The 27,848-nt window shown below is 55.7% G+C and overlaps 1 protein-coding gene across 1 annotated transcript; it reads right to left on the bottom strand.

Moving 5' to 3' along the window:
* Window positions 1–27,480, bottom strand: LOC140392268 (uncharacterized). The gene is made up of 6 exons (XM_072477585.1): window positions 27,348–27,480; window positions 10,963–11,532; window positions 9,745–10,023; window positions 6,992–7,264; window positions 3,614–5,590; window positions 1–2,780 (listed from the first exon to the last, which is right to left on the bottom strand). Exons 1-6 carry the CDS (start codon window positions 27,478–27,480, stop codon window positions 2,734–2,736), a joined length of 3,279 nt encoding a protein of 1,092 aa, XP_072333686.1. The 3' UTR covers window positions 1–2,733.
* Between the last annotated feature and the right edge of the window lie 368 nt (window positions 27,481–27,848).

A 27,848-nucleotide genomic window follows, 5' to 3' on the forward strand; every position in this document is an offset into this window, starting at 1 on the left:
TTGGAAATTAGCAAACGTGACACCACTGTTTAAAAAAGGAGGTAGGCAGAAAGCGGGTAATTATAGGCCAGTGAGCTTAACTTCGGTAGTAGGGAAGATGCTGGAATCTATCATCAAGGAAGAAATAGCGAGGCATCTGGATGGAAATTGTCCCATTGGGCAGACACAGCATGGGTTCATAAAGGGCAGGCCTAACTAATTGAGTGGAATTTTTTGAGGACATTAACAGTGCGGTAGATAACGGGGAGCCAATGGATGCGGTATAATCTGGATTTCCAGAAAGCCTTTGACAAGGTGCCACACAAAAGGTTACTGCATAAGATAAAGATGCATGGCATTAAGGGGAAAGTAGTAGCATGGATAGAGGATTGGTTAATTAATAGAAAGCAGAGTGGGGATTAATGGGTGTTTCTCTGGTTGGCAATCAGTAGCTATTGGTGCCCCTCAGGGATCAGTGTTGGGCCCACAACTGTTCACAATTTACATAGATGATTTGGAGTTGGGGACCAAGGGCAATGTGTCCAAGTTTGCGGACGCCACTAAGATAAGTGGTAAAGCAAAAAGTGCAGAGGATACTGGAAGTCTGCAGAGGGATTTGGATAGGCTAAGTGAATAGGCTAGGGTCTGGCAGATGGAATACAATGTTGACAAATGTGAGATTATCCATTTTGATACGAATAACAGCAAAAGGGATTATTTAAATGATAAAATATTAAAACATGTTGCTGTGCAGAGAGACCTGGGTGTGCTAGTGCATGAGTCGTGAAAAGTTGGTTTACAGGTGCCACAGGTGATTACGAAGGCAAATGGAATTTTGTCCTTCATTGCTAGAGGGATGGAGTTTAAGACTAGGGAGGTTATGCTGCAATTGTATAAGGTGTTAGTGAGGCCACACCTGGAGTATTGTGTTCAGTTTTGGTCTCCTTACTTGAGAAAGGATGTACTGGCACTGGAGGGTGTGCAGAGGAGGTTCACTAGGTTAATCCCAGAGCTGAAGGGGTTGGATTACGAGGAGAGGTTGAGTAGACTGGGACTGTACTCGTTGGAATTTAGAAGGATGAGGGGGGATCTTATAGAAACATATAAGATTATGAAGGGAATAGATACGATAGATGCGGGCAGGTTGTTTCCACTGGCGGGTGAAAGCAGAACTAGGGGGCATAGGCTCAAAATAAGGGGAAGTAGATTTAGGACTGAGTTTAGGGGAAACTTCTTCACCCAAAGGGTTGTGAATCTATGGAATTCCTTGCCCAGTGAAGCAGTAGAGGCTCCTTCATTAAATGTTTTTAAGATAAAGATAGATAGTTTTTTGAAGAATAAAGGGATTAAGGGTTATGGTGTTCGGGCCGGAAAGTGGAGCTGAGTCCACAAAAGATCAGCCATGATCTCATTGAATGGTGGAGCAGGCTCGTGGGGCCAGATGGCCTACTCCTGCTCCTAGTTCTTATGTTCTTATGACACGGGGAGAATGTGCAAACTCCACACGGACAGTTACCCAGAGCTGGGATCGAACCTGGAAGCTCGGCGCCGTGAGGCAGCTGCGCTAACCACTGCTCCACCGTGCTGCCCAACCTTTGTTCCCTGACCGGGAATCCCAGTCCTGGGCCCAACTCAATCCTGATCATGACTCAATCCCAATCCTGATCACGACTCAACTCCGATTCTAATCCCGACTCAATCACAATGTCAACTCGATCTGGATACTGAATAAATCCTGATCCCCACTCAATCCCAATTGTGTTCCTGACTTAATCCTGATCCTGACTTGATCCCAATCCGGATCCCAACTCAATCCTGCTCTTGACTCAATTCCAATCCTGATCCCAGCTAAATCTGTATCCCGACTCAGTCCGGATCCTGATCCCCACTCAACCCTGATCCTGAGTCAATCCAGATCCTGAACCCAACTCAATCCTGATCATGACTCAATCCTGATCGCAAGTCAATCCCGATACTGATCCTGACTTAATCCTGATCCTGATTCTCAATCCTGATCCTGATCCCGACTCAATCCCAATCCTGTTCCCGGATCAATCCCTGTCCCGACTCAGTCAGGATCCTAATTCCGACTCAATCCTATTCCTGAGTCAATCCCGATCCCAACTCAATCCTGATCCTGACTCAGTCCTGATGCCGACTCAGTCCCAATCCTGATTCCGACTCAATCCTGATCCTGACTGAATACCGATCCTAATCCTAATTCAACCCTGAACCCGACTCTATCCTGATCCTGATCTAACTCAATCCTGATCCTTATCCCGATTTAACTGATCCTAATCCTGACTCAATCCTGATTCCGACTCAATCCTGAATTTAGCTCAGTCTTGATCCCAACTCAATCATGATCCTGACTCAATCCAGATCCTGTCTGTATATTGCCAGCAATCATCAGTGTGTTTGGGAGGATGCGAGGAGCTGGAGATTGGGTTGCAGTGAATGTGGTGCTTTCGGGATGGTGCAATCCGGGGGCGACCCAAACAAGCCTCTCTCCTGGGGGGGTCCAACAGGAGAGAAGGTGTCAATAACCAGGAACCTTCCCCCTGATTCATCCCTGTGCAGCCCAGTCTCCCTGTCCAGAGTAATTGGAAGTCACCGGTCCGTGCATACTCCATGGGAATGTTCGCTCCTGCTCCACAGTTTTTGCTGGTGTTCAGCTCTGGATGCCGGGAAAAGGTCAAGGCCCCAGCGGGAGAAGATTGGGATTCACAATCACCGTGGCAGCACATGGACAGTTCAATGCCAGGCTGGAGGGGGGCACAGGATAGGTCCGGGTACAATGTCTGTAAGATCAAACGGGAATAATTTATAGCAGTTAATCAAAACTGGGATTTTGTTCCCCTCTCACCCTCTAACTGTCCCGAACTTTTTGCCTCACTCTCTCTAACTGTCCCTAACTCATAGGAGCAGGAGTAGGCCACCAGGCCCTTCGAGCCTTCTCCGCAAACTCCTTCAATAATTCTCTCTAACCTTACCTAACTCCCTCTAACTTTCCTAAACTCTTTCCCTCCCTCTCTCTGTCTTTCCAAAACTCTATCCCAAACTCTCTCCAACTTTCCCAAACTATACCTCTAATTCTCCCTAACTTTCCTTAAAACTCTCTCTAACTTTCCCTAAAACTCTCTCTAACTTGCCCTAACTCTCTCTAACTTTCCCTAACTCTTTCCCTAACATTCCCATAAACTTTGTCTGACATTCCCTAGCCCATTCCCCTATCAGAGCGGGGATAAACCCTCTCACCCACCTCCTCCCAGTTACACACACCAGGCAGCCCCTTCCCCTATCGGAGGGAGGGGGGATTAACCCTCTCACCCACCCACTCCCAGTTACACACACCAGGCAGCCCCTTCCCCTATCAGAGGGAGGGGGGATTAACCCTCTCACCCACCCCCTCCCAGTTACACACACCAGGCAGCCCCTTCCCCTATCGGAGGGAGGGGGGATTAACCCTCATACCTACCTCCTCCCAGTTGGCACCCTCCTCCATCTCTCCCTCTCTCTCATTCCGATGTTCTCTCTGCAGTTGCTACCCCAGAGATTGCTTCCCCTCTCCCTCCACCCCCACCCTGTGGGTCATGCCCCGTGGCCCCCTCCCCACTCTCAGCCCCCACCTCACCTTTTGCTGTGTTCCCCCTCGCACACAGTGCCTGACTCGTCCCACGAAGGTAGATTGCCCTCAAGCAGACCCTTTGCTGGGTGGCGGGTTTGAGGTGTCTGTAGGTGACCTGGTGGACGTGACTTGGCAGCCTGACCTCTGACCCCTCATCCCCGACCCCAGTGTGACGCAGGAGGTAGCCCAGGACCCTCCCCGGGGAGGGTCTCCACGAGGCCACCAAGGTAGTGGGCGTGGCGTCGGTCAGCATGAGCCCTCGGGGTGGGGCTAGAGGCCTTCCCCTTGTCCTCTTCTCCTCCTCCTGCCAGCTCCCCTGGGCCTGAACGGTGACTGGGAGGGTCCACCCCCATCCAGGCCTTCTGGGTCTCTCGGCTTTGGGGCGGCGCATCGGCAAGCGGGTAACGGGAGGCCCCCCTCTCATCCTTGAGTTCCGGGGGAGGGTTCCTGCCATTGGCTTCATCACCCTGCTTTCTCGGGCTTCCTCGCCAGGATGGGGACCTCTTATCGGGGGACGCTGCGTGTCTGTGGGCTCAGTGGTGTACGGCCTCCCCACGGAACGCAGTCCCTCCCCTGCAGGCAACCCCCCAGGACGTTCCGTTAGGGGAGCGGTCTGGGGCCCAGTTGAGGGAGCTGCTGAAGACGGTTGATGAGCATTTGGAGTTGTCAATCCAGTTGAGCGTGGATAGGCATGGTGAGATGTTAATGAGGAAGGTGTTGTCTGTTGATCACCTGTAGAGGTCAATATTGAAGTTGGCATTGATTGTTGACCATCTGCAGAGGTCAATATTGAAATTAACAGTGATTGACCACTCAAAGAGGTCAATATTGAAGTTCGCATTGGTTGTTGGCCATCTGGAGAAGTCAATGTTGAAGTTGGCATTGATTGACCATTCAAAGAGGTTAATATTGAAGTTGGCCTTGATTGCTGACCATCTGGAGAAGTCAATATTGAAGTTGGCATTGGCTGTTGACCATTTGGAGAAGTCAATATTGAAGTTGGCATTGATTGACCATTCAAAGAGGTTAATATTGAAGTTGGCCTTGATTGTTGACCATCTGCAGAGGTCAATATTGAAATTAGCATTGATTGACCATTCAAAGAGGTCAGTATTGAAGTTGGCATTGATTGACTATCTGGAGAAGTCAATACTGAAGTTGGCATCGATTGACCATTAAAAGGTGTTAATATTGAAGTTGGCATTGGTTGTTCACCATTTGAGGAGGTCAGTATTGAAGTTGGCATTGATTGACTATCTGGAGAAGTCAATACTGAAGTTGGCATTGATTGTTGACCATTTGGAGAAGTCAATATTGAAGTTGGCATTGATTGACCATCTGGAGAAGTCAATATTGAAGTTGGCATTGATTGCTGACCATCTGGAGAAGTCAATATTGAAGTTGGCATTGATTGACCATTCAAAGAGGTTAATATTGAAGTTGGCATTGATTGTTGACCATCTGGAGAAGTCAATATTGAGGTTGGCATGGATTGTTGACCCCCAGAAGTTGTCACTCTGGATGATGCCACTGTTTTGTGGGCATTTGGAGATGCCAATGTGGCTGGCGCTAGGAAAGAGGCTTCCGATGCCATTAAAGATGGCAAGGTGGGTTGCTGGGCAGCCAGAGTTGTGCATAAAGGTAGTTCTCCCCCCTGGCTCCCCACTGCTGAAAGGGTTGAGGATGTCCTGAGGGGTGGCCCTGAGGCACAGGAGGAGGGCATTAGTGAGTGGCCTTGTCCCCATGCTGGGCCATGGCTGTGGGTCATAGAGATTGTGGTCGGACTGCGCCACAGGGTGTCTCGAGGCAGACCGACTGTGGGCGAGTTGGCATCTGGGCTGGCAGGGGTAGGGTAGACAGCTGAGAGAGAGGTATCGGGGGCAGAGCGGGTAACAGGGAGCATCGCACGATCTTCCAGTCTGATGGAGAATCCTAACAGTGTGGTCAAAGGCGAGGGAGGCAATTTTGTTGTCACTTCAAGTTCTGGAATAAGAAAGAGTCGAGAGTGGATTAGTCCTGAGGATTGAGTAATCCATCACCATACCCCTCCCCACCTCGGCAAGCACCCCCAGCCCCTATAACCCTCCCCATCTCTGCAACCACCCCCAGCCCCTATAACCCTCCCCACCTGACAACTGCCCCCAGCCCCTACACCTCTCCCAGGCCGGCAACCATCCCCAGCCCCTATAACCCTCCCCCAGCCCCTATAACCCTCCCCCAGCCCCTATAACCCTCCCCCAGCCCCAAATAACCCTCCCCACCTCAACCACTGCCCCCAGCCCCTATAACCCTCCCCCAGCCCCTAGAACCCTCCCCACCTCAACCACTGCCCCCAGCCCCTATAACCCTCCCACAGCCCCTATAACCCTCCCCACCTCAACCACTGCCCCAGCCCCTATAATCCTCCCACAGCCCCTATAACCCTCCCCCAGCCCCTATAACCCTCCCCCAGCCCCTATAACCGTCCCCCAGCCCCAAATAACCCTCCCACCTCAACCACTGCCCCCAGCCCCTATAACCCTCCCACAGCCCCGATAACCCTCCCCTAGCCCCTATAACCCTCCCCCAGCCCCTATAACCCTCCCCCAGCCCCTATAACCCTCCCCCAGTCCCATAACCCCCCCCAGCCCCGATAACCCTCCCCACCTCGGCAACCGCCCCCAGCCCCTATAACCGTCCCCACCTCGCAACCTCCCCCAGCCCCTATAACCCTCCCCACCTCGGCAAACACCCCCAGCCCATATAAGCCTCCCTATCTCAGCAACTGAACCCAGCCCCTACACCTCTCCCCATCTCAGCAAACTCCTCCAGGCCCTACACCCTTCGCTATCACTGTAAACACCCAGGCCCTGCAGCCCTCGCTAATCTGTAACCTCCTCCAGCCCCTACATCTCTCCTCCAATTTCTGTAACTTCCTCCTGCCTCTAGGACCCTTCCTATCTCTGCAACTTTCCCTGCACCTAAAACCCTCTCTATCTCTGTAATCTCCTCCAGCCGCTACACCCTTCCCTATCTCTGTAACTTCCCCAGCCCCTACAACACTCCCTATCCCTGAAACCACCTCCAGCCCCTACATCCCTTCCTATCTCTGTAAACTCCTCCAGTCCCCACAACTTTCCCTACCTCTGTAACCTCCTCCAGCCCCTACAACACTCCCTATTTCTGTAACCTCCTCACTCTCTCTCCCTTTCACTTTCCCCCAAGACATTCCTTAAAAGCAGCCTCTTTGATCAGGGTGGCGTTCATCAATCCCTGATACCTCCCTATCGGTCTTGGGGTTGAATTTGTATCAGATTCAAACTTCAGTGAAGTACTTCCAAAGTCAAGCATGACATATCGATGTGACATTTCACAGAATGGTGAAGAAGGGACTGGCTCCGGTACCTGGGAGGGTTTTCCCAGAGATTGAGAAAGATGTGCTTCTGCCCGACGTATAGAGGACGGAGATGTTGATGAGGTAGGTGGTATTGGGACTCAGACCCCGCAAGAACACACCGCTCTCCCTCCCATTCACATCCAGAGCACGGACTGGACCACCTGTCAAAGGACCATAGAGTATCCAATATTGCTTCACATTGTCTGGGCTGGGGAACCAATCCAGACTCAAGATGTAGGCTGATACCGCTCGAACCACCATCCGAACAGGCATCTTCACCCCTGGCAACACAAAGAAAGGTAATATCAATCGCAACAACTCAGTCCCGGGTATCTGTTAATCTATATATAAACCACCCTGAATCCCTCGATTAGATTCCAGTCTGTAACACACTCCCGGGTAACTGTTATTCTATATATAAACCACCCCGAATCCCTCGATTTGATTCCAGTCAGTAACTCACTCCCAGGTATCTGTTATTCTATATATAAACCACCCCTGTGGTAGTATGTATTGGGGGTCATGTGGGACTGGAAGCCCTAATGTCATTGGCTGACAGATCCCGGGTCCTGGTTGGCCGTTGACCTCATACTCCGCCCTGAAGGCGAAGTATAAGAAGCCGGTGCCTTCCCCCGCAGGCCAGTTTACTATCGGGCTGCTGGGGAACAGACACGCTTAATAAATTGTGGCGCACAAAGACTCCGTCAAGTAGAAAGGGAGAACGGCACGGTCTGGAAGGCCGTCCTACTGGCCCTACGGTCCAGGGATCTCCCAGTTTCACGGTGGCAGGAGGTCCTCCCGGACGCTCTCCATTCCATCCGGTCGTTATTATGTACGAGCACTAATCAAACGCCTCACGAGCGTCTCCTTGTCTTCCCTAGGAGGTCCTCCTCTGGAACGTCGCTGCCGACCTGGCTGGCGGCCCCAGGACCCATCCTGCTCCGAAAGCACGTGCGGGCACATAAGGCGGACCCGTTGGTCGAAAGGGTTCACCTCCTCCACGCAAACCCCCAGTACGCCTATGTGGATTTCCCCGACGGCCGACAGGACACGGTCTCCCTGCGGGATCTGGCACCCGCCGGCACCACGCACACCCCCCCGACACCATCAACCCAATCGCCCCCCTTCCTGCCACCGCCGCACCCCGCGACCGCCCCCTTCCCAGGAGGATCAGTCCCCCTCCCCTTTGCACCGACAGCTAAAACCGTGCGGTTCCCGGAGGCGACAACGCTGGTACAAGCACTACCACCACCGCCGGGGCCGAGGCGATCGACACGGACGACCAGACCGCCCGACCGACTTGTGGCGTCGATGTAAAACAAAGATGGACTGTCCAATGAACATTTTGTTTTCCTATATCCTCTGTAAATAGTTGTAACAGGACGATACTGTCCAATACGGTACTACCATGTAACTGTTCTCTCCTCCCAGGACCAGTACTGTAAACCCTTACCACCATACGAAGCATCACCCCGCCGGGTTCATTTTTGACAAGGGGTGAATGTGGTAGTATGTATTGGGGGTCATGTGGGACTGGAAGCCCTAATGTCATTGGCTGACAGATCCCGGGTCCTGGTTGGCCGTTGACCTCATACTCCGCCCTGAAGGCGAAGTATAAGAAGCCGGTGCCTTCCCCCGCAGGCCAGTTTACTATCGGGCTGCTGGGGAACAGACAAGCTTAATAAAGCCTCATCGACTTCACTCTATTTGTCTCACGGAGTCTTTGTGCGCCACAACCCCGAACCCCTCGATTTGATTCCAGTCTGTAACTCACCCCTGGGTATCTGTTATTCTATATATAAACCACCCCAAACCCCTCGATTAGATTCCAGCCTGTAACTCACTCCCAAGTATCTGTTATTCTATATATAAACCACCCCGAACCCCTCGATTAGATTCCAGTCTGTAACTCACTCCCGGGTATCTGTTATTCTGTATAAAAACCACCCCGAACCCCTCGATTAGATTCCAGTCTGTAACTCACTCCCGGGCATCTATTATTCTGTATATAAACCACCCTAAATCCCTCGATTAGATTCCAGTCTGTAACTCACTCCCAGGTATCTATTATTCTATATATAAACCACCCCGAACCCCTCGATTAGTTTCCAGTCTGTAACTCACTCCCGGGTATCTGTTATTCTATATATAAACCACCCCAAACCCATCAATTAGATTCCAGTCTGTAAGTCACTCCCGGGTATCTGTTATTCTATATATAAACCACCCCAAACCCATCAATTAGATTCCAATCTGTAACTCGCTCCCGGGTATCTGTTATTCTATATATAAACCACCCCAAACCCATCAATTAGATTCCAATCTGTAACTCACTCCTGGGTATCTGTTATTCTGTATATAAACCACCCCGAACACCTCGATTAGATTCCAGTCTGTAACTCACTCCCGGGTATCTGTTATTCTATATATAAACCACCCCGAACCCCTCGATTAGATTCCAGTGGCAGCATGGTGACGCAGTGGTTAGCACTGCTGCCTCAAAGCACCATGGTCCCAGGTTTGAGCCCGGCCCTGGAGTGTCTGTGTGGAGTTTGCACATTCTCCCCGTGTTGCGTGGGTTTCACTCCCACAACCCAAAAAATATGCATGGTTGGTGGATTGGCCACACTAAATTGCCCCTTACTTGGAAAAATGAATTGGATTCTCTAAATTAAAAAATTAGATTCCAGTTTGTAACTCACTCTCGGCCGTCTATTATTCAACAGAATTATTATCTCCTCTCATCTCGCTGACCCGTTACCTGACAGCGTGGTTGCTTGGGCCTCTAGTTTGCTGCTCTCTCGACCTCTCACTCTCAGTGTTACATGGTATGTGGTGTTGGATTGAAGTCTCCTCACACTATGAGCCCGTGCGTTCCATGGGAGCACAACGCTTCTCGATTGTCCGTCTTGTGTGCGGTCCTTTGTTCTGTACTCCAGCACGTAACTCTCCCTCTCTGCCGTGGCCATCCGACCCCAGGACAGGCGAAAACTCTCCTCCATCACCTCAGAAACGGTCAGCTCCGTTGGGGAGATCAGGCCTGGGTACGTCCAAGGAAGGATGGGTGAGGGGGTCAAGGGGAAAAGGTCAAAGGTTATTGGTCAGTCACGAATGGTGCATTCGAGGTGGGTAGGCTTGAAGGATGTTGGGAGAAAGATGGGAGGGAATGAGGGAGGAAGAAAGTGAGCAAGAGAGTGAGGAAGAGGGAGAAGAGAGTTACATAAAGAGGAGTGAGGGAGCTACAGAGGGAGGATTGAAGGAGAGGGAGAGGGAGGTAGGGAGCAAGCATGAGGGAGGGAGAGAGTGATGGAGGGAAAGGGGAAGGATGAGTGAGGTTGACAGGAGTGAAGGAGAGTGAAGGAGGGAGAGGGGGAAGCTAAGTGATGGAGAGTGAGGGACAGAGGGAGGATGAGGGAGAAAGTGAGTGAGGGAGGGATAGAGGGGTGAGGGAGAAAGTGAGAGTGGGGAGAGTGAAAGTAAGTGAGGGAAAAAGTGTGAGGGCTAAGTGATAGAGAGAGAGTGAGGCAGGGAGAGAGGGAGGGAGAAATGGACGGTAAGTGAGAGAAAGAGAGATAGAGCTAGAGAGAGGGAGGGAAGGTGCAACAAATGAGAGAAAGTGTGAGGGAGAGAATGAGGGAGGAGTAAATGAAGGATAGAAAAGTGAGGGAGGAATGAGAGGCAGAGAAGGCGGGAAGACTGAAGTGAGTGATGGAGGAAGTGAAGAGCGAGGGTGGGAAAGAGTGAGTGAAGAGGGGGGGAGAATGAAGGAGCGAGGGGCAGAGAAGGATGACAGAGGTAGGGTGAGAGTGAATGAGGGATTGCAAGGACCAAGGAGGATGGACTGAGGGCTGGAGAAAGGGATGTATGGGGTGTAATGGAGGGAGCAAGGGAGGCTGGAAGGAGGAACAGAGGATAAGGAGTGAGGAAGGAGGGAGAGGAGGGGAAGAGATGAGGAGAAGCAGAATAGGCCAGGACTCACCTTTGATGGATTGGCAGAGCCTGGCCGATAAACCCGGGAGCTCCTCAACATCCGTAAAGAACAGGAAGTCCTGCGAGGGTGAGCTGGCCACCAGGCTGAGGCCTTCATCTCTCCGGCCAGTTGTCACGACAAAGGTGAAGACGCCAGCCATCCTCAGCAGGCCCGAGGCCTCCTCCAGCAGGTCGCTGGAGTAGCCGTCGGTCACCCAGAGCAGCAGCCGGGTGGCCTGTGGTCTGCCTCCGGCCTCCGGTGCCCAGGCCCAGCGAGCCGCATAGGCCAGGGCCTGGCCAGAGTTGGTGTCACCCAAGAGCTGATGCAGGTCCTGGAGGGCATGGACGATGCCCTCCTGGGATGTCCCGCTGCCCAGGGGCAGTTCCAGGGCTGGCTGCCCCGCCACCTGCAACAGGCCCAGCCTCACTCGCTTGGGCCCTACCGCCAGGTGACCCACCAGCTTCTCCAACAGGCCCCGGGCCATGGAAAACTCATAGGGCGATACGCTACCCGAACCGTCGATGGCCAGCAAGATGTCTAACTGTCCTTCTTCAATCCGGCAGCTCGCAGTATCTGCCTCTGCATGAAGGAGGGGAGGAAAAAAAGTGAAAGCATCTGTGCTTGAATAGGCCGAAACTGGCCCCTCTAGGCCCCTGTCCAATGTCTTAAACCCTTCAGTCTCTGCTCTCCTTACCCTCAAGCAAGGCTTAAACCCTGTCATTTAGGCCCCTATCCAGAAGGCCACAAGTCTGTTCTTTAGGCCCCTATCCTCAGGTCAACACCTCAAGCCTGTTTAGGTCCCGATGCTCAAGGAAAAGCCTCATAGCGAACCCCCTGGGTTACTGTCTTCAAGGCAAGGCCTCAAGCCTGTCGTTTAGGTCCCTATCCACAAGACAAGGCCTCAGGCCTGCTCCACAAGTACTCTGATGAGAAAGCAAGGCCTCAAGTCTGTCCTTTAGGCCCTTATCCGCAGGGAAGAACCTCGTGCATGCCTCCTAGGTTCCTCTCCTCAAGGCAAGGCACCAAACCTGCTCATTTGCTCGCTACCTTCAAGGTAAGGCATCAAGCCTGTTCTTTAGAACCCTCCCCTCAAGGTAATGCCTCAAGCCTGCTCTTTAGGCCCCAACCCTCAAGGTAAGGGTTCAGGCCAGTTCTTCAGGCCCCTATCTTCAAGGAAAAGCCTCAGGCCTGTCCCTGAAACCCCTGTCCTAAAGACAAGGCCTCAAGTCTGTTCATTAGGCCCTTATCCTCAAGGCAAGGTCTCAAGCCTGTTATTTAGGCCCTTATCTTCAAGGCAAACCTTCAGACCTGTTCTTTAGGCCCTTATCCTCGATGCCAAGGCCCCAACCTTGTTCCTAATGCCCCTGCCCTCAAGGCAAGGCTTATGCCTTGTCCTTTAGACAATTGCCCACATGCCATTCACAGGCCTGGTGCTCCTAGTGACCTCATCTGCTTGAACTATGGCCCTTATATCTCAAACTGTGATTCTGTCTCAAACTATCTAGAGCATGGGCTTTGCAAGTAACGCCCCCCCCCCACCCCCCACCCCCCCGCCTCCCCTCCCTCAGATGCTATTTCCCCAACACTTGGAGTCAACAACATTTAAAGTTGGGAGTGTAGCCAACTTTATTTTGGTCCAAAAGAACAAGAAGCAGGAGATTGACTTCACATCTGGCTGCCAGCCAGAGGCACAATTAGAAAAACAATTTAATCGGCACGTAGCCAATCCCTTCCTTAACCCACAACAGGAATCAGGAACCCAGACTGATTCACCCCCCTCCCTAACCCAGGGTCACTGGACAGGGATCAGGAGCAGGAACCCGGACTGATTCACCCCCCTCCCTAACCCAGGGTCACTGGACAGGGATCAGGAGCAGGAACCCAGACTGATTCACCCCCCTCCCTAACCCAGGGTCACTGGACAGGGATCAGGAGCAGGAACCCGGACTGATTCACCCCCTCCCTAACCCAGGGTCACTGGACAGGGATCAGGAGCAGGAACCCGGACTGATTCACTCCCTCCCTAACCCAGGGGTCACTGGACAGGGATCAGGAGCAGGTAACCGGGCTGATTCACCCCCTCCCGAACCCAGGGTCACCGAAAAGAGATCAGGAGCAGGAACCCGGACTGATTCACCCCCTCCCTAACCCAGGGTCACTGGACAGGGATCAGGAACAGGAACCCGGACTGATTCACCCCCTCCCTAACCCAGGGGCACTGGACAGGGATCAGGAGCAGGAACCCGGACTGATTCAACCTCTCCCTAACCCAGGGTCACTGGACAGGGATCAGGAGCAGGAACCCGGGCTGATTCACCCTCTCCCTAACCCAGGGTCACTGGACAGGGATCAGGAGCAGGAACCCTGACTGATTCACCCTCTCCCTAACCCAGGGTCACTGGACAGGGATCAGGAGCAGGAACCCGGGCTGATTCACTCCCTCCCTAACCCAGGGTCACTGGACAGGGGTCAGGAGCAGGAACCCGGGCTGATCCACCCCCCTCCCTAACCCAGGGTCACTGGACAGGGATCAGGAACAGGAACCCGGACTGATTCACCCCCTCCCTAACCCAGGGTCACTGGACAGGGATCAGGAGCAGGAACCCGGACTGTTTCACTCCCATTCCCTAACCCAGTGTTCACTGGACAGGGATCAGGAGCAGGAACCCGGACTGATTCACCCTCTCCCTAACCCAGGGTCACTGGACAGGGATCAGGAGCAGGAACCAGGACTGATTAACTCCCTCCCTAACCCAGGGTCACTGGACAGGGATCAGGAGCAGGAACCCGGGCTGATTCACCCCCTCCCTAACCCAGGGTCACTGGACAGGGATCAGGAGCAGGAACCAGGACTGATTCACCCCCTCCCTAACCCAGGGTCACTGGACAGGGATCAGGAGCAGGAAACCGGACTGATTCACTCCCTCCCTAACCCAGGGTCACTGGACAGGGATCAGGAGCAGGAACCCGGACTGATTCACCCCCTCCCTAACCCAGGGTCACTGGACAGGGATCAGGAGCAGGAACCCGGATTAATTCACCCCCTCCCTAACCCAGGGTCACTGGACAGGGATCAGGAGCAGGAACCCGGACTGATTCACTCCCTCTCCCTAACCCAGGGTCACTGGACAGGGATCAGGAGCAGGAACCCGGACTGATTCACTCCCTCCCTAACCCAGGGGTCACTGGACAGGGATCAGGAGCAGGAACCCGGGCTGATTCACCCCCTCCCGAACCCAGGGTCACTGGACAGAGATCAGGAGCAGGAACCCGGGCTGATTCACCCTCTCCCTAACCCAGGGTCGCTGGACAGGGATCAGGAACAGGAACCCGGACTGATTCACCCCCTCCCTAACCCAGGGGCACTGGACAGGGATCAGGAGCAGGAACCCGGACTGATTCACCCTCTCCCTAACCCAGGGTCACTGGACAGGGATCAGGAGCAGGAACCCGGGCTGATTCACCCCCTCCCTAACCCAGGGTCACTGGACAGGGATCAGGAGCAGGATCCCGGACTGATTCACTCCCATTCCCTAACCCAGTGTTCACTGGACAGGGATCAGGAGCAGGAACCCGGACTGATTCACCCTCTCCCTAACCCAGGGTCACTGGACAGGGATCAGGAGCAGGAACCAGGACTGATTAACTCCCTCCCTAACCCAGGGTCACTGGACAGGGATCAGGAGCAGGAACCCGGGCTAATTCACCCCCTCCCTAACCCAGGGTCACTGGACAGAGATCAGGAGCAGGAACCCGGATTAATTCACCCCCTCCCTAACCCAGGGTCACTGGACAGGGATCAGGAGTAGGAACCCGGATTAATTCACCCCCTCCCTAACCCAGGGTCACTGGACAGGGATCAGGAGCAGGAACCCGGATTAATTCACCCCCTCCCTAACCCAGGGTCACTGGACAGGGATCAGGAGCAGGAACCCGGACTGATTCACTCCCTCCCTAACCCAGGGTCACTGGATAAGGGATCAGGAGCAGGAACCCGGACTGATTCACTCCCTCCCTAACCCAGGGTCACTGGATAAGGGATCAGGAGCAGGAACCCGGACTGATTCACCTCCTCCCTAACCCAGGGTCACTGGACAGGGATCAGGAGCAGGAACCAGGACTGATTCACCCCCTCCCTAACCCAGGGTCACTGGACAGGGATCAGGAGCAGGAAACCGGACTGATTCACTCCCTCCCTAACCCAGGGTCACTGGACAGGGATCAGGAGCAGGAACCCGGACTGATTCACCCCCTCCCTAACCCAGGGTCACTGGACAGGGATCAGGAGCAGGAACCCGGATTAATTCACCCCCTCCCTAACCCAGGGTCACTGGACAGGGATCAGGAGCAGGAACCCGGACTGATTCACTCCCTCTCCCTAACCCAGGGTCACTGGACAGGGATCAGGAGCAGGAACCCGGACTGATTCACTCCCTCCCTAACCCAGGGGTCACTGGACAGGGATCAGGAGCAGGAACCCGGGCTGATTCACCCCCTCCCGAACCCAGGGTCACTGGACAGAGATCAGGAGCAGGAACCCGGGCTGATTCACCCTCTCCCTAACCCAGGGTCACTGGATAGGGATCAGGAACAGGAACCCGGACTGATTCACCCCCTCCCTAACCCAGGGGCACTGGACAGGGATCAGGAGCAGGAACCCGGACTGATTCACCCTCTCCCTAACCCAGGGTCACTGGACAGGGATCAGGAGCAGGAACCCGGTCTGATTCACCCCCTCCCTAACCCAGGGTCACTGGACAGGGATCAGGAGCAGGAACCCGGACTGATTCACTCCCATTCCCTAACCCAGTGTTCACTGGACAGGGATCAGGAGCAGGAACCCGGACTGATTCACCCTCTCCCTAACCCAGGGTCACTGGACAGGGATCAGGAGCAGGAACCAGGACTGATTAACTCCCTCCCTAACCCAGGGTCATTGGACAGGGATCAGGAGCAGGAACCCGGGCTAATTCACCCCCTCCCTAACCCAGGGTCACTGGACAGAGATCAGGAGCAGGAACCCGGATTAATTCACCCCCTCCCTAACCCAGGGTCACTGGACAGGGATCAGGAGCAGGAACCCGGATTAATTCACCCCCTCCCTAACCCAGGGTCACTGGACAGGGATCAGGAGCAGGAACCCGGATTAATTCACCCCCTCCCTAACCCAGGGTCACTGGACAGGGATCAGGAGCAGGAACCCGGACTGATTCACTCCCTCCCTAACCCAGGGTCACTGGATAAGGGATCAGGAGCAGGAACCCGGACTGATTCACTCCCTCCCTAACCCAGGGTCACTGGATAAGGGATCAGGAGCAGGAACCCGGACTGATTCACCTCCTCCCTAACCCAGGGTCACTGGACAGGGATCAGGAGCAGGAACCCGGACTGATTCACCCCCTCCCTAACCCAGGGTCACTGGACAGAGATCAGGAGCAGGAACCCGGACTGATTCACCCCCTCCCTAAGACAGGGTCACTGGACAGAGATCAGGAGCAGGAACCCGGACTGATTCACTCCCTCCCTAACCCAGGGTCACTGGACAGGGATCAGGAGCAGGAACCCGGACTGATTCACCCCCTCCCTAACCCAGGGTCACTGGACAGGGATCTGGAGCAGGAACCCGGACTGATTCACACCCTCCCTAACCCAGGGGTCACTGGACAGGGAGCAGGAGCAGGAACCCAGACTGATTCACCCCCTCCCTAACCCAGGGTCACTGGACAGGGATCAGGAGCAGTAACCCGGACTGATTCACACCCTCCCTAACCCAGGGTCACTGGACAGGGATCAGGAGCAGGAACCCGGGCTGATTCACCCCCTCCCTAACTTAGGGGTCACTGGACAGGGATCAGGAGCAGGAACCCGGGCTGATTCACCCCCTCCCGAACCCAGGGTCACTGGACAGGGATCAGGAGCAGGAACCCGGGCTGATTCACCCCCTCCCTAACCCAGGGTCACTGGACAGGGATCAGGAGCAGGAACCCGGACTGATTCACCCCCTCCCTAACCCAGGGTCACTGGACAGGAATCAGGAGCAGGAACCCGGACTGATTCACCCCCTCCCTAACCCAGAGTCACTGAACAGGGATCAGGAGCAGGAACCCGGACTGATTCACCCCCTCCCGAACCCAGGGTCACTGGACAGGGGTCAGGAGCAGGAACCCGGACTGATTCACCCCCTCCCGAACCCAGGGTCACTGGACAGGGATCAGGAGCAGGAACCCGGACTGATTCACCCCCTCCCTAACCCAGGGTCACTGGACAGGGATCAGGAGCAGGAACCTGGGCTGATTCGCCCCCCCTCCCTAACCCAGGGTCACTGGACAGGGATCAGGAGCTGGAACCCGGACTGATTCACTCTCCTCCCTAACTCAGGGTCACTGGACAGGGATCAGGAGCAGGAACCCGGACTGATTTACCCCCTCCCTAACCCAGGGTCACTGGACAGGGATCAGGAGCAGGAACCCGGACTGATTCACCCCCTCCCTAACCCAGGGTCACTGGACAGGGATCAGGAGCAGGAACCCGGGCTGATTCACCCCCTCCCTAACTCAGGGTCACTGGACAGGGATCAGAGTCAGGAACTCGGGCTGCTTCACCCCCTCCCTAACCCAGGGTCACTGGACAGGGATCAGGAGCAGGAACCCGGGATGATTCACCCCCTCCCTAACCCAGGGTCACTGGACAGGGAGCAGGAGCAGGAACCCGGGCTGATTCACCCCCTCCCTAACCCAGGGTCACGGGACAGGGATCAGGAGCAGGAACCCGGACTGATTCACCCCCTCCCAAACCCAGGGTCACTGGACAGGAATCAGAGTCAGGAACCCGGACTGATTCACCCCCTCCCTAACCCAGGGTCACTGGACAGGGATCAGGAGCAGGAACCCGGAATGATTCACGCACTCCCTAACACAGGGTCACTGGACAGGGATCAGGAGCAGGAACCCGGACTGATTCACCCCCTCCCTAACCCAGGGTCACTGGACAGGGATCAGGAGCAGGAACCCGGGCTGATTCACCCTCTCCCTAACCCAGGGTCACTGGACAGGGATCAGGAACAGGAACCCGGACTGATTCACCCCCTCCCTAACCCAGGGTCACTGGACAGGGATCAGAGTCAGGAACTCGGGCTGATTCACCCCCTCCCTAACCCAGGGTCACTGGACAGGGATCAGGAGCAGGAACCTGGGCTGATTCACTCCCTCCCTAACCCAGGGTCACTGGACAGGGATCAGGAGCAGGAACCCGGACTGATTCACTCCCTCCCTAACCCAGGGGCACTGGACAGGGATCAGGAGCAGGAACCCGGACTGATTCACCCCCTCCCTAACCCAGGGTCACTGGACAGGGATCAGGAGCAGGAACCCGGACTGATTCACCCCCTCCCTAACCCAGAGTCACTGGACAGGGATCAGGAGCAGGAACCCGGACTGATTCACCCCCTCCCTAACCCAGGGGTCACTGGACAGGGACCAGGAGCAGGAACCCGGACTGATTCACCCCCTCCCGAACCCAGGGTCACTGGACAGGGATCAGGAGCAGGAACCCGGGATGATTCACCACCTCCCTAACCCAGGGGTCACTGGACAGGGACCAGGAGCAGGAACCCGGACTGATTCACCCCCTCCCGAACCCAGGGTCACTGGACAGGGATCAGGAGCAGGAACCTTGGCTGATTCACCCCCTCCCTAACACAGGGTCACTGGACAGGGATCAGGAGCAGGAACCCGGGCTGATTCACTCTCCTCCCTAACCCAGGGTCACTGGACAGGGATCAGGAGCTGGAACCCGGACTGATTCACTCTCCTCCCTAACCCAGAGTCACTGGCCAGGGATCAGGAGCAGGAACCCGTACTGATTCACCCCCTCCCTAACCCAGGGTCACTGGACAGGAGTCAGGAGCAGGAACCCGGCCTGATTCACCCCCTCCCTTACCCAGGGGTCACTGGACAGGGATCAGGAGCAGGAACCCGGGCTGATTCACCCACTCCCTAACCCAGGGGTCACTGGACAGGGATCAGGAGCAGGAACCCTGGCTGATTCACCCCCTCCCTAACCCAGGGGTCTCTGGACAGGGATCAGGAGCAGGAACCCGGACTGATTCACCCCCTCCCTAACCCAGGGTCACTGGACAGGGATCAGGAGCAGGAACCCGGACTGATTCACCCCCTCCCTAACCCAGGGGTCACTGGACAGGGATCAGGAGCAGGAACCCGGACTGATTCACCCCCTCCCTAACCCAGGGTCACTGGACAGGGACCGGGAGCAGGAACCCGGACTGATTCACCCCCTCCCTAACCCAGGGGTCACTGGACAGGGATCAGGAGCAGGAACCCGGACTGATTCACTCCCTCCCTAACCCAGGGTCACTGGACAGGGATCAGGAGCAGGAACCCGGACTGATTCACCCCCTCCCTAACCCAGGGTCACTGGACAGGGACCAGGAGCAGGAACCCGGACTGATTCACTCCCTCCCTAACCCAGGGGTCACTGGACAGGGATCAGGAGCAGGAACCCGGACTGATTCACCCCCTCCCTAACCCAGGGTCACTGGACAGGGATCAGGAGCAGGAACCCGGACTGATTCACCCCCTCCCTAACCCAGGGTCACTGGACAGGGATCAGTAGCAGGAACCCGGACTGATTCACCACCTCCCTAACCCAGGGTCACTGGACAGGGATCAGGAGCAGGAACCCGGGCTGATTCACTCCCTCCCTAACCCAGGGTCACTGGACAGGGATCAGGAGCAGGAACCCGGGCTAATTCACTCCCTCCCTAACCCAGGGGTCACTGGACAAGGATCAGGAGCAGGAACCCGGACTGATTCACTCCCTTCCTAACCCAGGGTCACTGGACAGGGATCAGGAGCAGGAACCCGGGCTAATTCACTCCCTCCCTAACCCAGGGGTCACTGGACAAGGATCAGGAGCAGGAACCCGGACTGATTCACTCCCTTCCTAACCCAGGGTCACTGGACAGGGATCAGGAGCAGGAACCCGGGCTGATTCACTCCCTCCATAACCCAGGGTCACTGGACAGGGATCAGGAGCAGGAACCCGGGCTGATTCACCCCCTCCCTAACCCAGGGTCACTGGACAGTGATCAGGAGCAGGAACCCGGACTGATTCACTCCCTCCCTAACCCAGGGTCACTGGACAAGGATCAGGAGCAGGAACCCGGACTGATTCACCCCCTCCCTAACCCAGGGTCACTGGACAGGGATCAGGAGCAGGAACCCGGGCTGATTCACTCCCTCCCTAACCCAGGGGTCACTGGACAGGGATCAGGAGCAGGAATCCGGACTGATTCACCCCCTCCCTAACCCAGGGTTCACTGGACAGGGATCAGGAGCTGGAACCCGGGCTGATTCACCCCCTCCCTAACCCAGGGTTCACTGGACAGGGATCAGGAGCTGGAACCCGGACTGATTCACCCCCTCCCTAACCCAGGGTCACTGGACAGGGATCAGGAGCAGGAACCCGGACTGATTCACCCCCTCCCTAACCCAGAGTCACAGGACAGGGATCAGGAACAGGAACCCGGGATGATTCACCCCCTCCCTAACCCAGGGTCACTGGACAGGGATCAGGAGCAGGAACCCGGACTGATTCACCCCCTCCCTAACCCAGAGTCACAGGACAGGGATCAGGAACAGGAACCCGGACTGATTCACCCCCTCCCTAACCCAGGGTCACTGGACAGGGATCAGGAGCAGGAACCCGGACTGATTCACTCCCTCCCTAACCCAGGGTCACTGGACAGGGATCAGGAGCAGGAACCCGGACTGATTCACCCCCTCCCGAACCCAGGGTCACTGGACAGGGATCAGGAGCAGGAACCCGGACTGATTCACGCCCTCCCTAACCCAGGGTCACTGGACAGGGATCAGGAGCAGGAAGCCGGACTGATTCACCCCCTCCCTAACCCAGGGTCACTGGACAGGGATCAGGAGCAGGAACCCGGACTGATTCACCCCCTCCCTAACCCAGGGTCACTGGACAGGGATCAGGAGCAGGAACCCGGACTGATTCACTCCCTCCCTAACCCAGGGTCACTGGACAGGGATCAGGAGCAGGAACCCGGACTGATTCACTCCCTCCCTAACCCAGGGTCACTGGACAGGGATCAGGAGCAGGAACCCGGACTGATTCACTCCCTCCCTAACCCAGGGTCACTGGACAGGGATCAGGAGCAGGAACCCGGACTGATTCACCCCCTCCCTAACCCAGGGTCACTGGACAGGGATCAGGAGCAGGAACCCGGACTGATTCACCCCCTTCCTAACCCAGGGTCACTGGACAGGGATCAGGAGCAGGAACCCGGGCTGATTCACCCCCTCCCTAACCCAGGTTCACTGGACAGGGATCAGGAGCAGGAACCCGGGCTGATTCACCCCCTCCCTAACCCAGGGTCACTGGACAGGGATCAGGAGCAGGAACCCGGACTGATTCACCCCCTCCCTAACCCAGGGTCACTGGACAGGGATCAGGAGCAGGAACCCGGGATGATTACCTCCCTCCCGAATGCTCGAGTTGAAGAACAGGCTCCCTGTATTACTCAGATTCTGGGATCAGTTCAGCAGATGTTCCTTCTGTCTGTGATGTAGACACAGAAGGTCTTTGTCCTGAACTTTCAGACACAGTAGGAGATGCCAGGAGAAACAGTTTGGCACCAACAGGGTTGTATTGCAGAGAGGATAGCTGACAGGTTGGAGAGAGAGAAATGCAGAGACAGAGGCTGAGAGAGACAGATAGAGAGACAGAGAGAAAGAGGGAACAAGAGACTGAGGCAGAGAGACACAGAATGAGAGTGAGAGATCGAGTAAGACAGTGCGAGAGAGACAGTGAGAGAGGCAGAGAGAGAGATAAACAGACAGACAGTGTAAGAGAAACGGACAGAGCGAGACAGAGAGAGAGACAGAGACAGAGAGAGTGAGACAGAGAGAGAGACAGAGAGAGAGACACAGAGAGAGAGACAGAGAGAGAGAGACAGAGAGAGACAGACAGAGAGAGGGACAGAGAGAGAGACAGAGAGAGAGAGACAGAAAGAGAGACAGTGTAAGAGAAACGGACAGAGAGAGACAGTGAGAGAGAGACTGACAAAGAGAGACAGAAAGAGTCAGAGAGAGAGTCAGTGGGAGAGTGACAGAGAGCGACAGACATAAAGAGACAGAGAGAGAGAGACTATCTTGAGAGATAGATGGAGAGAGACAGACAGGGAGAAACGGTGAGAAAGACAGACATTGAGAGACAGAGTAAGACAGAGAGTGAGACAGGAAGTGAGACAGAGGGAGAGAGAGAGACAGAGAGAAAGACAGAGAGAGAGATAGCCATAGAGAGAGACAGAAAGAGAATGACACAAGACAGAGAGAGAGACTGAGGGAAAAGAGAGAGAGTAAACATACCTGCAGATAGCTGGAAACCATTCCAAAGCACTGAAAGGGTTAAACTCAGTGACAGCATCCAGGAATTCACAAGCATCTCTCCCAGGAATATCGGAACCTATAGTGTTGGGACCCGTACACAGCACTGTCTCCAATCTTTCAGTTTCTAGATCTCTCTCTGTCTTTCTCTCCTGCCACTCTCTCTCTCTCTTTCTCTCTATCCCTCTCTCTGTCCCTCTCTCTCTTTGTCTCTAACTCTGTCCCTCTCTCTGTCTGTCTCTCTCTTTCTCTCTGTCTCTCTCTCTCTGTCTCTCACTCTGTCTCTCTCTCTCGTTCTGTCTCTCTCTCTGGGCTCCCCCTTTTTCCCTCACTCAGGCTCAGCGAGGGGCAGCTCTGTTACGGGCACAGACCCACATTCCCCTCGACCTCTGGTGAGCTGAAGCAGTCATCTGGATGGGGCACAATCACAGAGAGGGAGACGGAGATCGCAGACGCAGATTAAAAGGGAGAGGCTGCAGACTAGTGTTTCCAAAAGTGATTTGAACAGCCAAAAACATTGAAAGTGCACACACCTCCTGACTATTTTCATCACCCCTCACTCTCTCATCTAACCCTGACACCTGATTCTTCCCCAGTTACACACCAGGCAGCCCCTTCCCCTATCGGAGGGAAGGGGGATTAACCCTCTCACCCACCCCCTCCCAGTTACACAGCCCAGACAGCCCCTTCCACTATCGGAGGGAGGGGGAATTAACCCTCTCACCCACCTCAGCACTTACTCTCCGACAGTGCAGCACTCCCTCAGTACTGACCCTCTGACAGTGCAGCATTCCCTCAGTACTGACCCTCTGACAGTGCAGCACACCCTCAGTACTGACCCTCTGACAGTGCAGCACTTGCTCAGTACTGACCCTCTGACAGTGCAGCAGTCCCTCAGTACTGACCCTCTGACAGTGCGGCTCTCCCTCAGTACTGACCGTCTGACAGTGGAGCACTCCCTCAGTACTGACCCTCTGACAGTGCAGCACTCCCTCAGTACTGACCCTCTGACAGTGCAGCACTCCCTCAGTACTGACCCTTTGACAGCGCAGCACTCCCTCAGTACTGACCCTGTGGCAGTGCAGCACTCCCTCAGTACTGACCCTGTGACAGTGCAGCACTCCCTCAGTACTGACCCTGTGACAGTGCAGCACTCCCTCAGTACTGACCCTGTGACAGTGCAGCACTCCCTCAGTACTGACCCTCTGAAAGTGCAGCACTCCCTCAGTACTGACTCTCTGACAGTGCAGCACTCGCTCAGTATTGACCCTCTCACAGTGCAGCGCTCCCTCAGTACTGACCCTCTGAAAGTGCAGCACTCCCTCAGTACTGACCCTCTGACAGTGCAGCACTCCCTCAGTACTGACCCTCTGACAGTGCAGCACTCCCTCAGTACTGAACCTGTGACAGTGCAGCACTCCCTCAGTACTGACCCTCTGAAAGTGCAGCAGTCCCTCAGTACTGACCCTCTGACAGTGCAGCACTCGCTCAGTACTGACCCTCTCACAGTGCAGCGCTCCCTCAGTACTGACCCTCTGACAGTGCAGCACTCCCTCAGTACTGACCCTCTGACAATGCAGCACCTCCTCAGTACTGGCTCTCTGACAGTGCAGCACTCCCTCAGTACTGACCCTCCGACAGTGCGGCGCTCCCTCAGTACTGACCCTCTGACAATGCAGCACTCCCTCAGTACTGACCCTCCGACAGTGCGGCGCTCCCTCAGTACTGACCCTCTGACAATGCAGCACTCCCTCAGTACTGACTCTCTGCTGACAGTGCGCACTCCCTCAGTACTGAACCTCTCACAGTGCAGCGCTCCCTCAGTAGTGACCCTCTGACAGTGCAGTACCCCCTCAGTACTGACCTTCTGACAGTGCGGCACTCCCTCAGTACTGACCCTCTGACAGTGCGGCCCTCCCTCAGTACTGACCCTCTGACAGTGCAGCACTCCCTCAGTACTGTCCCTCTGACAGTGCGGCCCTCCCTCAGTACTCACCCTCTGACAGTGCGGCAATTCCTCAGTACTGACCTTCTGACAGTGCGGCACTCCCTCAGTACTGACCCTCTGACAGTGCGGCACTCCCTCAGTACTGACCCTCTCACAGTGCGGCACTCCCTCAGTACTGACCCTCCGACAGTGCGGCACTCCCTCAGTACTGACCCTCTGACAGTGCAGCGCTCCCTCAGTGCTGATTGTTACGACACCCTGGGTGAGTGTGCGGTCAATTCCAGACCCTCAGACTCTGGAGTCCTATCAGTGAATGACCAATAATTCATGTTTCCTGAAGATCTTTAACCCTTGATTGCTCCAATGAGTTACAGACACCAGTGGTGAAATTCTCCAGTATCGGCGCGATGTCCGCCGACCGGCGCCAAAAACGGCGCGAATCAGTCCGGCATCGCACCGCCCCAAAGGTGCGGAATCCTCCGCATCTTGGGGGGCCGAGCCCTAACCTTGAGGGGCTAGGCCAGCGCCGGACTGATTTCCGCCCCGCCGGCTGGCGGGAAAGGCCTTTGGTGCCCCGCCAGCTGGCGCAGAAATGACTTTGCCAGGCGGCGCATGCGCGGGAGCGTCAGCGGCCGCTCACGGCATCCCCGCGCATGCGCAGTGGAGGGACTCTCTTCTGCCTCCGCCGTGGTGGAGACCGTGGCGAAGGCGGAAGGAAAAGAGTGCCCCCACGGCACAGGCCCGCCCGCGGATCGGTGGGCCCCGATCGCGGGCCAGGCTACCGTGGGGGCACCCCCCGGGGCCAGATCGCCCCGCGCCCCCACCCCCCCCAGGACCCCGGAGCACGCCCGCGCCGCCTTGACCCGCCGGTAAGAGAGGTGGTTTAATCCACGCCGGCGACACAGGCATTCCAGCAGCGGGACTTCGGCCCATCCGGGCCGGAGAATTGCGGGGGGGGCGGGGGGGCCGCCAACCGGCACGGCGCGATTCCCACCCCTGCCGAATCTCTGGTGCCGGAGAATTCGGCAGCCCCCGGCGATTCTCCGACCCAGCGGGGGGTCGGAGATTCTCGCCCCAGATTTATAACTAAAACGTTTACAAACTGTTTATTAATTTAAAAAAAGTAATCGGTGAATATGAGAAATAACTGGACATTGGTCTACCAGTCTATCTAAGCCCAAGACCACGTCCCACTAGATAGCCATAAGTTTAGGGTTGGTGAGGATAATAAAAGGGTAGGTTTGAGATGACTCTTCACTGCTGCAGTTGTGGCCTCTCGGAAACAGATTTACTCAAGATGTTCAGGTCGGCGCAATACCGTCTTTGACCACCAGATGGAGATTTTCCCAAGAGTTCCAGGTGGGTGTGATTCTGCCCTTTTGCCACCAGATGGAGCTTTACACAGCATTCAGGTCGAGGCACTTCTGCCCTTCTTCCACCACATGGCCTCCCTGACATATTGCTGGGCTATAAATTTAGGAGTTTGGAGGCCTTTTGTTTGGCTGATTTCTGTGCACAAATGCCGGCGGTGTTTTAAAGAATGCTCTCAGTTCGAGCTCCTCCCAGCCTTCCAGAGAGAGGATTAAAAGATTACAGACCTGGTGAGCGACTGCTTGTTTTCTTACTCCAGATGCCTTCCACAGTCCTGAGTGTTGTCTGCCTTCTCACTAGGGGAGCCTTCACAGAACTGGCTTGGAGGTTTCAGATATTACCTGGCTTGAGGGAGAACAGCAGAGAGAGAGCACATTCCAGCTGCGACCTGGCTGAAACCGTCCAGATCTGAAACAAAGGATGAGACTGCCGAAGACCCGCCTTTTTCCCAAAAGATTATTTTTTTAAAATATATTTTATTTGGCATTTCCTTCAAAAACAATCCGAAGCAGAAGTAAAATTATACAATTTTATAAATCATCAATACCCCCTCCTCCCCTGCTCCCCAACCATGGCCCCTCCTCCCCTGCTCCCCAACCATGGCCCCTCCTCCCCTGCTCCCCAACCATGCCCCCTCCTCCCCTGCTCCCCAACCATGGCCCCTCCTCCCCAACCATGCCCCCTCCTCCCCTGCTCCCCAACCATGCCCCCTCCTCCCGTCCTGCCTCCCAACCATGTCCCCTCCTCCCCTACCATGCCCCCTCCTCCCGTCCTGCCTCCCAACCATGCCCCCTCCTCCCCTGCTCCCCAACCATGCCCCCTCCTCCCCTACCATGCCCCCTCCTCCCGTCCTGCCTCCCAACCATGCCCCCTCCTCCCCTGCCTCCCCAACCATGCCCCCTCCTCCCCTGCTCCCCAACCATGCCCCCTCCTCCCCTACCATGCCCCCTCCTCCCCTGCTCCCCAACCATGCCCCCTCCTCCCCTACCATGCCCCCTCCTCCCATCCTGCCTCCCCAACCATGTCCCCTCCTCCCCTGCCTCCCCAACCATGTCCCCTCCTCCCCTGCCTCCCCTACCATGCCCCCTCCTCCCCTGCTCCCCAACCATGCCCCCTCCTCCCATCCTGCCTCCCCAACCATGTCCCCTCCTCCCCTGCCTCCCCAACCATGCCCCCTCCTCCCCAACCATGCCCCCTCCTCCCCTGCTCCCCAACCATGCCCCCTCCTCCCGTCCTGCCTCCCAACCTCTGTGCCACCGTGCTGCCCTTCCTCAGGACGAACGTGACATTCTCCAGCCGCTCCAGCATATCACTTTTTGGGCCAGACTCCGGCCTGTGCAGCGCGACCCTCCCGGCCCACCCTCCCGGCCCCCCCTCGGATGTTCACCACCACCACTCCCTTTCCCTCAAAGCCACATCGGCCACACCCCTGTCAGCAACCCCTCCCCCTCTCCCCACCAAACAAAATAACAACCCCATCCCCCACACCTACCTCCTGGCCACCCCCCACTGTGCTCCGGTTAACTAGCCCGCCCAACTAGCTTGGCAGCCCCCTCCCAAAGCCTTCAAACCCCCTACGCCCCCAAGTTCCCTCCCTCTCCTGCCCACGCTCCCCCCAAAAAACAAAGAAGCAGAAAAGGTGCACTCACCCTTGACAGTCCTCCCACGTGGGGACCTGCCCTCCAAACACTCCGCATCAAAACCATCAAAACCAAAGGAACATTTCAAGAGGAAAAGTTTTCCGAGAACCAAGTAACCCCCTCGCAACTCCTCAAACGTCATTGTCCTCTTTCTCGTGGCCGTCCATGGTCTCTCAGAAACTCCTGCCAAAATAATATTCTCAGTTCTGGAAAATCACCCAGAGGCGGGCCGGGTACAGTATCCTGCACTTCACCCCCTTCTTGAAGAGGGCAGCCGCGACCCGGTTAAACCCGGCCCTCCTCTTCGCCAGGCCTGCTCCCAGGTCTTGATACACCCGCAGCTCGTTCCCGTCCCAGGTTCCTTTCCTCGTCTGCCTCGCCCACGGAAGAATCTTCATCTTATCCAGCAAGCAGTACAACCACACTGCCATCGCCATTGGCGACTCGCCCGCTTGCGGCCTCCACATCAGCGCCCTGTGAGCTCGGTCTACTCCAGGGGCCGGTCAAAGG

This window comes from Scyliorhinus torazame, chromosome 16 (genome assembly GCF_047496885.1).
Source record: "Scyliorhinus torazame isolate Kashiwa2021f chromosome 16, sScyTor2.1, whole genome shotgun sequence".
Lineage (NCBI taxonomy): Eukaryota > Metazoa > Chordata > Chondrichthyes > Carcharhiniformes > Scyliorhinidae > Scyliorhinus > Scyliorhinus torazame.